At 38.8% G+C, this 13,941-nt stretch overlaps 1 protein-coding gene across 3 annotated transcripts in view; it reads right to left on the bottom strand.

Moving 5' to 3' along the window:
- HEPH (hephaestin) overlaps window positions 1-10,985 on the bottom strand; it is a 92,665-nt gene extending 81,680 nt beyond the window's left edge. For 2 of the 3 annotated variants that reach the window (XM_050776842.1, XM_050776843.1), the window contains exons 1-2: window positions 10,760-10,985; window positions 1,309-1,488 (exon numbers count right to left, since the gene is read on the bottom strand). In XM_050776842.1, coding sequence (XP_050632799.1) covers window positions 1,309-1,484 — 176 coding nt within the window. In that variant the 5' untranslated portion in view covers window positions 1,485-1,488; window positions 10,760-10,985. Of the gene's footprint in view, window positions 1-1,308; window positions 1,514-10,759 lie in introns of all 3 variants that reach the window. The other variant, XM_050776841.1, reaches the window with a different exon arrangement.
- Window positions 10,986-13,941: the final 2,956 nt, after the last annotated feature.

Raw genomic sequence — 13,941 nt, 5'->3', positions numbered from 1 at the left:
ATCGACTCCTCGTCGACGTAGCCTGACTTAACATCATTCTGAGACATATGGGAGACTTTAGGGCATAGTGGTTATAACTCCAAACTTTGGAGCCAAGCCACTTGGACTGATTGCTTACTCTGTCACTTCCAAATTAGTGGGATGTTGAACAAGTTATTTAACTACTCCGTACACAATTTGCCCATCTGTAAAATGAAAATAATCATAGTTCCTAACTCAGAGAGCTTTTATTGGTGACTAAAAGACATTCAAATACACGAAGAGCTTAGGACAGTGGCAAATAGTAAAAGCTCAATAAATATGGACTATTACTTCAAAGTACTAGGGATGGAAGATAATGAATTTATTCCCTCAAAAAAATTAATACAAGGACTCTGACTCTGAAACTAGATGAATACTTTGTGTCAAAAAAGACAGAATTGTTATTCCTACTATACTCTAATTCTTCTCAGAGAACTCAGAGATGTTACAATCAACTTTGGAAAACTCCAAAGCTTTGGAGAGAAAAAATGAGTCACGGTCACAAAAGATTTTTTCGTACATTCATTTATTCTTTAACAGATACTTGTGGAGCACTTGCTATTTTCTAAGATCAGGAAAGGTGAATCCTATGGGATCTATGAGGGACAGAGTGGTGAGAAGAGCATTAGTTTACATTCACATTATCCAGGTTCAAATCCTATCTCTTTCATTTACTAGTTATAGGACTTGGATAAGTCACTTGCCCTCCCTGAGCCTCAGTTTTCTCATCTATAAAATAACTACACACATACTTACCTTCTAGAGTTTTTGTGAGAGTTGAGACAAAGAATGTAAATTTCTAGTATGGTCTGTATCACAGAGTATTACATAAGTAAGAGCTATTACCATTAATTCCTTGATTCTAAGGTTTACTTTCTTTTTTTACATTTTCACATATCTGAAATAAATATACAGTAGCTTCACCAAACTATAGAAGCATAGCTCCCACACATACATCTTATAAACACTGTATATATTTCATTATTCTTTTTTAAAATCAAACAGCTGTTATTAAATAAGTAAACATTGTGGGTTTCAGATTAGAAAACAGCAAATATGGAATTCTCTTTAAGACTCTAAAAATGTTATGGCAAACTCCAGATGAAATACTGGCTTCTGAGTCAACTAGCCTTCTTCCCAGGAAATATGCCATTAAGTATGCACAGCTCGGAGTGATCAGGAGTTGGAGGCTACCACATCCAGGGAAAGGGGCCACAAGAGGCTACTTCCTGACCTCAAGGGTGCTCCCACAACTTCCCCACAAATACCACAAGAAATTAAACCTACATGTCACTGTCCAGAGGCTGGTTCGTGATGACATTTCTTCCCTTGGGAGCATAGTTCCACTGCACATCCTGGATGCCCAGGTAGTAGACTCGAGTGGTTCCATCAGTCAGTTGAGGCCACAAGGACTGCATGAACAGCAGAGCCCAGAGGAGGTGGCCTGACTCCATGGCCCACATTACTCTGGGAAACAGGCAAATAAAAACTGCTGGTGTAGAAGAAAGAGAACAAAAGGGCTTTCTACGTGTCCAGAAAACTGAAGAGGCATGAGCCAGATTTAGTGACTGAGAAAGCAAAACCCAATTAGCCCAGTTTCTTTAGCTTACCTGATTCCTTCTGGTTCAATAAGTGTTCAGTGATTGGATTTTGAAGGGCATAGTTAAAAAGTCACCCATGCTGCTAATCGGGTATTACTAGTTCCTTCAGAAGAGAGATCTGGATCCAGTTTTTTCTTTTTTTTTTTTTTAATTTTTAGTATTTATTTATTTATTTATTTATTTATTTTTTATTATTATACTTTAAGTTCTAGGGTACATGTGCATAACGTGCAGGTTTGTTACATATGTATACTTGTGCCATGTTGCTGTGCTGCACCCATCAACTCGTCAGCACCCATCAACTGGTCATTTACATCAGGTATAACTCCCAATGCAATCCCTCCCCCCTCCCCCTCCCCCCTCCCAGTGATAGGCCCCGGTGTGTGATGTTCCCCTTCCCGAGTCCAAGTGATCTCATTGTTCAGTTCCCACCTATGAGTGAGAACATGCGGTGTTTGGTTTTCTGTTCTTGTGATAGTTTGCTAAGAATGATGGTTTCCAGCTGCATCCATGTCCCTGTTTTTTCAAAGGTGTAGCAGGAAGAATATTCTCTCTCCCAAGAATCAGGAAACAGGCACCAGAAGCCTTATTGGGCCGCTAACACTAATTCTCCCTTTGCCTCTGTTTTCCCATAGGCAAAAGGGGAACACTCATTGTTGCCACTTCCTATCCTCTCTAAATTGTACTTAACAACAAGTGAGAATTTACCAAAAAATATTTACTAGAATATTAATAAACCCAAAATAGAAACAGTCAAAATGTTCACGAACACTATAATGAACACATTGCATTTTATTCATAAAATGAAATTCTTTATAGCAATAATAATGAACAAACTGCAACTACACACAACAATATGAATGACTATGACAAATGTAATGTTTAAAAAAATAGACACAAAATAGTACATATTGTATGATTTCATTTAAATAAAGTACAAAATCAGGCCAACATAATCTATACTGGTAGAAGTAAGGATAATGTTTGCCTTGGAGTAGGATTCTGTGACTGGGAAGGGAAGAGGAGGGCTTCTAAGTAATGCTCTGTTTCTTGATCTACATGCTGGTTGAAAAAGCTTGCTCAGTTTATGAAGATACATTGAGCTATAAACAAGATTTGTGCACTTTATGTGTATTATACTTCAAAAGTTAACAATGAACCAAAAATAAATGATAGTATGTGAGGGAAGTATTTTGAACTTCTCAGAAGAAATGTTGTCTGCTGATTCCCAAGGCTATTCATAAACTCATTTCATAGGTCTAATCCTGAGTCAGAAGCAGACTCAAGATTCTAACCTCTCACTTCAATGCATAAGTCAGGACGTTAGATTTCCTGGGACTAGGACGAAGCACTCAGTGATACCATACACAGTTACAGTCAAACACAGAAACATGGACAGCATTACATAAATACATAAACTTGCACACACAGGTACATGTAGTCTTACCTAAAAGCAGAGATGCACACACTTCCATTTACACATAAAATCACTCTGTTACATAAAATCTTAGTCAACTTCAGGACAATAATAATAATAATAATAAAGCTATATTTATTGTATGTGCATGGTGCACCTGTTCCAAGTGTTTTACACAGATTAAATCATTTATTCCTCACAACCACCATATGAAGTAGACACCATTATTATCCCCTTATTACAACAGAGAAACTGCAGAACAGAGGTGTAAAGTAGTTTGCCCAAAGCCATCTAGATAAAAATCGGTAGAGTTGGGATTTGAGCTCAGGAAGTGTGGCTCCAGCATAATCACCATGCTGTATTACCTTCCACAAAAATATACTTGCACACTCACATGTATATACACAGAGAACATACATATGCCCATAGCTACAGCCATATTTGTGAAAAAAACACATACATTCTGAAACAAGCAATTACATGCAGTTACAATCATTTTACAAACAGACACACATACTCTTGTAGGAAGAAATATACCTAATAGATTGTATTAATGATAATGATGATAATGGCTACTATGCACTGAGAGATTATTACATAGTAGCACCATGTCCAGTGCTTTATATAAATTATTTCACTAAATCTTCAACCCAAGCACATGAAATAGGCATTGTTAATAAAAAATAGAGAATCAAATGTATGCACAGATTTACATATGGATAGAAAATGCCCAGATATTTACCCTTTTTAAGAAACAAACTTATAGACTACTTCACAAACTCCCAGTCCTCTCCATATGCAGCAGTGACCCAAGTGTTAATCCCTAGATTCCATATTATATTTGGCAGAAAGCCCTTGATGTAAGAGAGGATCTGTTTTGTGGTTCTTTATTCCAAAACCTGGCTCTCCTACTGACCAGCTGTGTAGCCTTGAGAATTTCTTAAACACTCAGAACCGGTTTTCTCATCTGTAAAATGGGTATAATAATACCAGCCTTGGAGAAATAAATAAGAAAGCTTACATGAAAGGGACAAGTATAATCCATGTTTGGAATATAGTAGGCAGTAGTAACTACTGGTTGCCTTCCTCTTCCTTTTCCCTCCTGGCTACAGTTTGCTAATTCATCTCTACAGTCTCCCATGCATCATACTTTCTATTTTCCTACTCCAAGTGTTAATTTGAATACTTGCTGCTCCAGAAGGCCACCTCTAGCCTCTCTATATCACTATCCTCTGAAGGGCTACTTACTAGCACCCAATTAGATTAAGTCAGACTCTGTATTATTGTTACCTTTCCATCTCATGACCTGCTTCGTGAACTGTCTTCATTTCTCAGATTGGACTACACACTCCTTGAAAGAGAATGTCATTTTTTAGAGGTCGCTGTGTATCTATTACCAGACATGGTGATGAAGGCCAAGTAGATGGGCAATAACAGCTATTGTTAAAGTGACATAAAGAAACACAAGCATACATTTTTCCATCAGTTGAGTCTGGTTCAAGTTCTAATACTTGTTCAGGGTGAATTTAGGCAAGTTTCTTCACCTCATTTTTCCCATCTATAAAATAATTGACTATATAAAGCTGGACTATATAGTTCTTACTTTTTGAGGGAGTCACAGAAGTTTGGTAATCTAAGTGCAGAACCATAAAAATGTGGTATATAATGAGCTCTCAAAGAGTCCTTCCAGCTTTCACATGCTGCCAATACTCACATTCACTGATGAAACACAGGCATACTCATATACACCTACATATAGCTCTATATATCCTACATATAGCTCTATATATGGTCACACAAATAGTCATGTCTTGGAATCCTCAACAGGGAGGGAGTGTCCTTGGTTCATTCCAAGTCTGAATGCAACATGGAACCCTTTCAATCTTCTGTCTCAGAGAGGTGTCAACAAAGCAGTTGTGCCTTGAACTCATTTACCTAGACAGAAAACTGTCCCAGGCAAGAGCTCCACAACTGGAGAAACACATGATAAAACTGAAAATATTCCTAGAAGAGACTAGTACAGGCCTTCAGCATACAGTGAACAAGCATTCAACAGTGGTGACTTATGATCCAAATTGCTTAGACAATAGAATCTGGGGAGTGGGGGGAAGTGCCACCTAACATATCTCTAGCAGTTTCCAGATTACAATGTGTTTTTCATATCTTCCATCTTACATAATTCTCAAGATCTTGAGAGATAAGGAATACTTACTCGATTTTGCATCCAGGGCACAGGCTTTGGTATCAGGCTACCTAAGTGAATCTTGGCTCCAGTTTTCCTAGCTGTATGACTTGGGAAACTTCTTCATTTATTTAACCACAATGTCTTTATTTTTTAAATGGTATTAATACTATTAGCTACCTCATAGAGTTTTGTGGGGATTAAATTAATTAAGATCTGTAAGTACTTTAAGGGCATATGTAAGTGATCAAAAGGTATTAGTGGCTATTACTATCGCAAGTAAGGAAATCGTTTGGGAATGAAACTTGACAGGGCCATAAATATTTTCCATTTTATGAATAGCAACAAATATGTGCACACTCATAAATTCCCATATATGGTAACACATTCTAAGTGTACGGGAATATATACACAGGTATGAAACCACACACAGCCGAAGCTGAACTCTCTTCTTGGAAACAACATGCTATAATGTAAAGAACTAGAACTTTTGAGTCAGACGAACTTAGGTTTAAGTACTGTTTTACTCTGTATTTAAATAAGATAACTTTTTGCAGTATCTGGGACTTAGTAGGCACCTGATAAGTATTTTTCTTCCTTCTAATTATTGACATCCTTTCTTTCCTCCTCAAATCTGAATTTGTCATTGTTATTGCTATTTAATTTGGATTTATCTTATACTATAAGAGCAGAAAAAATGGAAAACCCATAAAACCCTTTGTAACCACTTAGATATTAGGCCGGGTGTGGTGGCTCATGCCTGTAATCCCAGCACTTTGGGAGACCGAGGTGGGCGGATCTTCTGAGGTCGGGAGTTCGAGACCAGCCTGACCAACATGGAGAAACCCCGTCTCTACTAAAAATACAAAAAATTGGCCGGGCGTGGTGGCACATGCTTGTAATCCCAGCTACTAGGGAGGCTGAGGCAGGAGAATCGCTTGAACCCGGGAGGCGGAGGTTGTGGTGAGCTGAAATCGCTCCATTGCACTCCAGCCTGGGCAACAAGAGCAAAACACGGTCGCAATAAATAAACAAACAAACAAACAAACAAAATAAAATAAAATATAACCACTTAGATATTTCATGGTAAAGTGGACTGCGTTCAGGTACAAGAAAAAAGTCAGTTCTAGCTCTGGATTCATCATTTATTGGTTATATGACCTTGAACAAGTCCCTAACTTCCTGAGCCTCAGTTTCCTCCTGTCTTAAATGAGGATTGTCTCTACTTTGGGCCCCTCATTAGTTTGTAATAAAAGTCAAATAATATGAAAGATGTGAAAACCCTGTGTAAGCTTTTCACTTGGGCAAGGCTATTTTTTTCTCAGCTAAGCCGATAGAGAAGAACCAGACTGCATCTATTGAGATAATCATGTGTTTTTTGTCTTTGGTTCTGTTTATATGCTGGATTACATTTATTGATTTGCATATGTTGAACCAGCCTTGCATCCCAGGGATGAAGCCAACTTGATCATGGTGGATAGGCTTTTTGATGTGCTGCTGGATCCGGTTTGCCAGTATTTTATTGAGGATATTTGCATTGATGTTCATCAGGGATATTGGTCTAAAATTCTCTTTTTCTGTTGTGTCTCTGCCAGGCTTTGGTATCAGGATGATGTTTGCCTCATAAAATTAGTTAGGGAGGATTCCCTCTTTTTCTATTGATTGGAATAGTTTCAGAAGGAATGGTACCAGCTCCTCCGTGTGCCTCTGGTAGAATTCAGCTGTGAATCCATCTGGTCCTGGACTTTTTTTGGTTGGTAGGCTATTAATTATTGCCTCAATTTCAGAGCCTACTAAAAGCCTTTGATAAAATTCAACAGCCCTTCATGCTAAAAACTCTCAATAAATTCGGTATTGATGGAACGTATCTCAAAATCATAAGCGCTATTTATGACAAATCCACAGCCAATATCATACTGAATGGGCAAAAACTGGAAACATTCCCTTTGAAAACTGGCACAAGACAGGGATGCCTTCTCTCACCACTCCTATTCAACAGAGTGTTGGAAGTTCTGGCTAGGGCAATCAGGCAAGAGAAAGAAATCAAGGGTATTCAGTTAGGAAAAGAAGAAGTCAAATTGTCTCTGATTGCAAATGACATGATTGTATATTTGGAAAACCCCATCATCTCAGCCCAAAATCTTCTTAAGCTGATAAGAAACTTCAGCAAAGTCTCAGGATACAAAATCCATGTGCAAAACTCACATGCATTCTTATACACCAGTAACAGACAAACAGAGAGCCAAATCATGAATGAACTTCCATTCACAATTGCTTCAAAGAGAATCAAATACTTAGGAATCCAACTTAAAAGGGATGTAAAGGACCTCTTCAAGGAGAACTACAAACCACTGCTCAGTGAAATAAAAGAGGACACAAACAAATGGAAGAACATACCATGCTCATGGATAGGAAGAATCACTATCGTGAAAATGGCCATACTGCCCAAGGTAATTTATAGATTCAATGCCATCCCCATCAAGCTACCAATGAGTTTCTTCAGAGAATTGGAAAACACTGCTTTAAAGTTCATATGGAAGCAAAAAAGAGCCCGCATCTCCAAGACAATCCTAAGTCAAAAGAACAAAGTTGGAGGCATCACACTACCTGACTTCAAACTATACTGAAAGGCTACAGTAACCAAAACAGCATGGTACTGGTACCAAAATAGACATATAGACCAATGGAACAGAACAGAGTCCTCAGAAATAATACCACACATCTACAGCCATCTGATCTTTGACAAACCTGAGAGAAACAAGAAATGGGGAAAGGATTCCCTATTTAATAAATGGTGCTGGGATAATTGACTAGCCATAAGTAGAAAGCTGAAACTGGATCCTTTCCTTACTCCTTATACGAAAATTAATTCAAGATGGATTAGAGACTTAAATGTTAGACCTAATACCATAAAAACCCTAGAAGAAAACCTAGGTAATACCTTTCAGGACATAGGCATGGGCAAGGACTTCATGTCTAAAACACCAAAAGCAATGGCAACAAAAGCCAAAATTGACAAATGGGATCTCATTAAACTAAAGAGCTTCTGCACAGCAAAAGAAACTACCATCAGAGTGAGCAGGCAACCTACAGAATGGGAGAAAATTTTTGCAATCTACTCATCAGACAAAGGGCTAATATCCAGAACCTACAAAGAACTCAAATTTACAAGAAAAAAACAAACAACCCCATCAAAAAGTGGGTAAACGATATGAATAGACATTTCTCACAAGAGGACATTCATACAGCCAGCAGACAGATGAAAAAATGCTCTTCATCACTGGCCATCAGAGAAATGCAAATCAAAACCACAATGAGATACCATCTCACACCAGTTAGAATGGCAATCATTAAAAAGTCAGGAAACAACAGGTGCTAGAGAGGATGTGGAGAAATAGGAACACTTTTACACTGTTGGTGGGACTGTAAACTAGGTCAACCATTATGGAAAACAGTATGGCGATTCCTCAAGGATCTAGAACTAGATGTACCATATGACCCAGCCATCCCATTACTGGGTATATACCCAAAGGATTATAAATCATGCTGTTATAAAGACACATGCACATGTATGTTTATTGCGGCACTATTCACAATAGCAAAGACTTGGAATCAACCCAAATGTCCATCAGAGACAGACTGGATTAAGAAAATGTGGCACATATACACCATGGAATACTATGCAGCCATAAAAAAGGATGAGTTTGTGTCCTTTGTAGGGACATGGATGCAGCTGGAAACCATCATTCTCAGCAAACTATCGCAAGAACAGAAAACCAAACACCACATGTTCTCACTCATAGGTGGGAACTGAACAATGAGATCACTTGGACTCGGGAAGGGGAACATCACGCACCGGGGCCTATCACGGGGACGGGGGAGGGGGGAGGGATTGCATTTGGAGTTATACCTGATGTAAATGACGAGTTGATGGTTGCTGACGAGTTGATGGGTGCAGCACACCAACATGGCACAAGTATACATATGTAACAAACCTGCACGTTATGCACATGTACCCTAGAACTTAAAGTATAATAAAAAAAAAAAAAAAAAAAAGTTCCAGGTTAAAAAAAAAAAAAAAAAAAAAGAACCAGACTGATGAGGAAAAAGAACAGGAAGAAATAAAAGGAGAAATGAAGTAAGTAAGTTGAGAAAGAATCCTGGGAAAAAGTAAATAATAATAATAATAATAATAATTAATTAATTAAAAAGGAAGGCAGAAAGAAGAGGCACTCAAAGGAAGGATAAGAGAAAGGAAATTTCTAGGCTATTTGGATAGTTTAGTTAAGATATAATGAAACCTTGCGCCAACCTGGAGAGAAGATCAGCCAATATAAAGTTAAGCCTCCCTTAGCTTTACCTTACATTCCTGTCATCCCAATGTTACCTGGGTCTGGTCCCTATTATTCATAACAATTTGCATTGCTGTGTTCCCTGGAATTTGCAAACTGTTCCTTTATTGTGACAATGCTCTTTTCTCTTGCTCCATCTCCCTTTCTCAGTTTTAGTACTTTGGGCTAGACAGGCTCATCCTAAACAAAGGATTACTCCACTGAGTAAAGGAATGCTGAGCCAAATTTGGGGCCCTGTCTCCAATCTCTCAGCAGCCTTCCTAATAAACCCTGCATCAAAATTCACCTTTTGGTCCTCTGCCTTCTTAACTCTGTGATAGAAAACATACCGATTTGAAGTTAAAGACCTTGATTCAAATCCCATCTCTTGTCTGTGATAGCTATGTGACCTTTCAATAAATTATTTTAGCCTTAGTCATCTCATCCAAAAAATGGGATGATATTTATTTCACAGGATTGTCTTGAGGCCCAAACAAAACCATGGATATTTGAGTCCCTAGCAAAAGGATTGCTTGTCATATAACAGATGCTGAGTAATGAAAAACTGAACGTGTTATAGATTCACACATGCATGAAACCTTTAGAAACGATCTTTTTCAATCACCCTCATGTGATATATAAAAAACTGAGACCAGAGAGGTGCAGGCATTTGCTCAAAGTCAGGGAGCCGGTTGTTAAAAATAGCAAGAATTTGAACCAATGATTTCTAAAAGATTTTTGCTATTTAGACACTAAGACTACGCAAATTCAGATGTTTAGCTTAGTTCAGCTATCATTTATTGGCTTACTCTGTGCCAATCTGGTCTCAAAATATGAAACCAAACATGGTTATTTTTAAGTATTTGAGTTCCCACTTATATAATCCTCAGATCCATCACCTCAATAAATTCCTCAACCTGTGAGACAGAAGATGAGCAAGCTGTTTCGACAGGAAAATGAACTACTCTCTATGGCTCCAGGATTGGCCCTGAAACAGACAAGCCTGTGGTCCTGGCTACGTGGGCGAGAGGAACAAAAGGAGCCTATTGTCTCCTTTAACTTTCCTGCACACCAGCCAAACCTCCTCCAACTTTTGGCCACGGACTTTTTCTCTCAATTGCCAGGACTCACCTACGCCCAACTAAATAAACGTTTTTGCACAGGAAGGCAGGTGAAGTAGGGTTTGAAAAGAGAAAATAAAGCTTACCTTTGCTAGAGAAAACTACTCCATATTCATGTCAGCGGCCCATTAATGCTGCACTGCAGACTCCAGCCTGAGTCCGCCAGCCATGTTCAGTCAGTATCTTGGTTACAGGGCCTTTCTCCTAAATTAAGTCCAGGATTTCAATTTGGCAGGGGTTACTGGGATGGGAGGATGAGGGAGGGGGAAGGGCTGGGTGCCCTCTTTTCCAGAAACAAAACTACTGGAATGTCCTGTTCCTCTGGGGCCTGGTTTGATACAAAACCCGGGATGGTTCTTTACCCATATCCGGGTGTTTTACAAATCCTGGTTAGGATCTCAGGAGGAATTACAAGGGGGTGGGTTGTACTTCTGTTTTCAGAACTTGTTAATTGGTCTTTGCTAAGAGGAGGACACTGTCAGTGTGGCCAGCCAAAGCTCATGGGTAGATTTTAACAGCTCCGTTTAAGAAATGAGGTAGAAATGGAAAGAGTCTCCATGTCACCAGTTGTTTCCCTTCTTGCTTTGAAGCACAATTGTCAGCCCTGACTATTATTCTGAGGTCATGGCTGCTTGGTCATAAGTAAAAATAAAACTGGCAGTAAAACAAAGAGCTTTTTTTTTTGTACATTCTAAGTCCTATGTTAACCATTTTACATGCATTCTCTTATTTAAGTCTCACAATTATCCTGTGAGATGAATACTCTAATTCTCTCTATTTTACAACTGAGGAAAATTCAGCTGTGAGAGGGAAGGTAGCTTGTCCAAGGTCACACACTTAGGAAGTAAAAGAGAAGAGAGATTTACTGGGCCTGTCTAAACTTTTAACCATGAAACCACCACATACACTGTGCTGCTTAGGGGAGAAACACAGTCCTTTCGAGGGGGTAGAAGGGACTTCACAATTATTGAAAGTCTACTGGCCACCAGACACTGGTGAATTTTTTGGTATTTTTTTTATATACATTAACTTTGCCTCTGTCATTTCTAACAGATTCTAGAGTGAAATTTTATATTAACTATATTTAACATTTTCCACTTGAGGAAACCAGATATAGCTAGAAGATAGCTTGGATTAACACCGATCAACACCCTAAAAACTAAGACACGGAAGAATTGAAAATACTAAAAAGAAAAAAAAAAAAAAAAACCTAAACGTTCTCCCAAAAATTCAGGGTAAAACTGAGGTCTGGATTTGTTTAAAGTCAAAGGTCATTACTGTTCCTGGTGGAAAGAGAGAACAGTGAAAAGTCACCGTCCTGAGTCAAGTGACCAAGGTTCTCGTCCCACTTGCTCTAGCAGTAATCAGCTATGTGGATTTTGTGGATTTGGCCCACTCCCTTCTCTTCTCTAGGCCTTTTTCTATTTCTACAATGAGGGTCTTAAACTAGATATGGACCCTCCTAGCCCTGTAAATTTACATATTTAGAATTCCATGAAGAAAGTATAGTCTAGATATTAAACATAGAAGATGAAGAGGTTTCAAAGACACAAAGTATAGGAAAAGAATGAGTGGGGAGCAATTTGTGGCGACAGGTCTGAGAATACTATGCCTCTCTAAAAATGACTGCATCTACCCAACAGACCCAGGTATAGGAAGGGGACAGGTATGATGGAGGTTCCACCACCTGATATTCTTACTTTGTGATGAGGAGATCTTGGCTAGGAGCAGATGTTTTCTCCAGGCAGGCTGGGCACATTTTCCTCTTGTGAATTTAAAGTGTCTGGAGCAGGGTCCAGGGAAGAGAACATTCAGAAGTCTGAGCTGGTAGGGCAAAGTCTGCGTCATAAACCACTAGAGATTCTTAAGTTAAGTGTGCTCAGACACTTAGGCGCTGCCCCATGGACTGCAACTCAGACCAAGGCAGGTGGAAGCACCAGTAGGAAGGAGGGAGGAGCCACCAGCCTCAACTCCCTTAGAAATGCTCAGTGGTCAAGGGAAGCTTAGCCAAGCCACGGCAGCCCCTAGAATTATCGGCCTGGCACACATGTGAACCTTGAAGCAAGAAAGGGGAAGTGGAGACAAAACTCATTAAGCTGAGATCCAAGTCCAAGCTCTAAGGCATTTATGACAGGGAGGGGAAGGGATAAGGCCTCTGCTCTGACTCATGAAAGACAACAAGAACAGGTCATAATAGACTTGAATCAACACAGTGAAGACTGCAGGAGGCCAGGTAGGCCAGGTTTCCAGGCTTGTATTATTCATTCACCAATTTCACTGACAATACAAGCAGCACCCACCTCTTCTGCAAATCCAGGGTATATTTCTGGTTCCTTCTCCTGGAGGTCACTTGAAAAACATTTTCAAGTTGATGTCTACGGACCAGAGGTTGGCAAACCTTTTCTGTAAAGGGCTAGTTACTAAATATTTTATTTCCAGAACATACAGTTTCTGTTTGCCATAACTACACAAATTTGTCTTTGTAGCTCGCAAGGTATATCATTGTTCCAATAAAAATTTATTTACAAAACAAGCAGCAAGCTAAATAATAGACTTTTTTTTCCAATATAGACATTTGAAATATGGCATCACTATTAAGAGCATGAAAACTGAAATCAGATATTCTGAACTGAAATCCCAACTGTGCCATTTCCTGATTCTATGATTAAAGTAATTTAATCCCCTTAAACCTCGGTTTTCACCTCTTTAAAATGGAGATAATAATATTACCCATTTTATAAGGCTGTTATAAGAACTTAAATAAGGCTATACATATTAACTATTTACCACAATAACTGGAACATAGTAAAGGCAAAAATTAGAGTTATAATTTTTAATATTTCAATTCTAAATAATTGTTTAAATCTAAATAATTGTTTCTTCATTAGGACACAAACTGTATTAACTTGTGTTAAAAAAGAAGAATGTTTCAAGAATCCTGGCTTCATGTTCTAGTTATGCTACTAAAGAGCACACAGTGACCCTGGACAAGTCTTTTTGCCTTTCTATCACTCAGTTTCTTCACCTATAACATGAAAAAGGTGGTCTAGATTTGGATTTCTCAAAATTAATTTTGGCAGCAGAACCCTTTCCCTAAACAGAATCTTAGTAAACACCCACTACTTATGGAAGATGAAAGTGGATTTGTTCTAGGTAAGGCAGGGAAGGAGATAGGAATGGGCAAGGGTGAAGGGACAGAGGAACCTGGCCACTGGTTATGACTGGTTTCCCAGACAGTGTGTATGTCCAGAGCACCAGTAAGAAATGT

Source organism: Macaca thibetana, chromosome X (assembly GCF_024542745.1).
Source record: "Macaca thibetana thibetana isolate TM-01 chromosome X, ASM2454274v1, whole genome shotgun sequence".
Lineage (NCBI taxonomy): Eukaryota > Metazoa > Chordata > Mammalia > Primates > Cercopithecidae > Macaca > Macaca thibetana.
The sequence above is the reverse complement of the archived record's forward strand: the minus strand, read 5'-3'. Positions and strand labels throughout refer to the sequence as shown.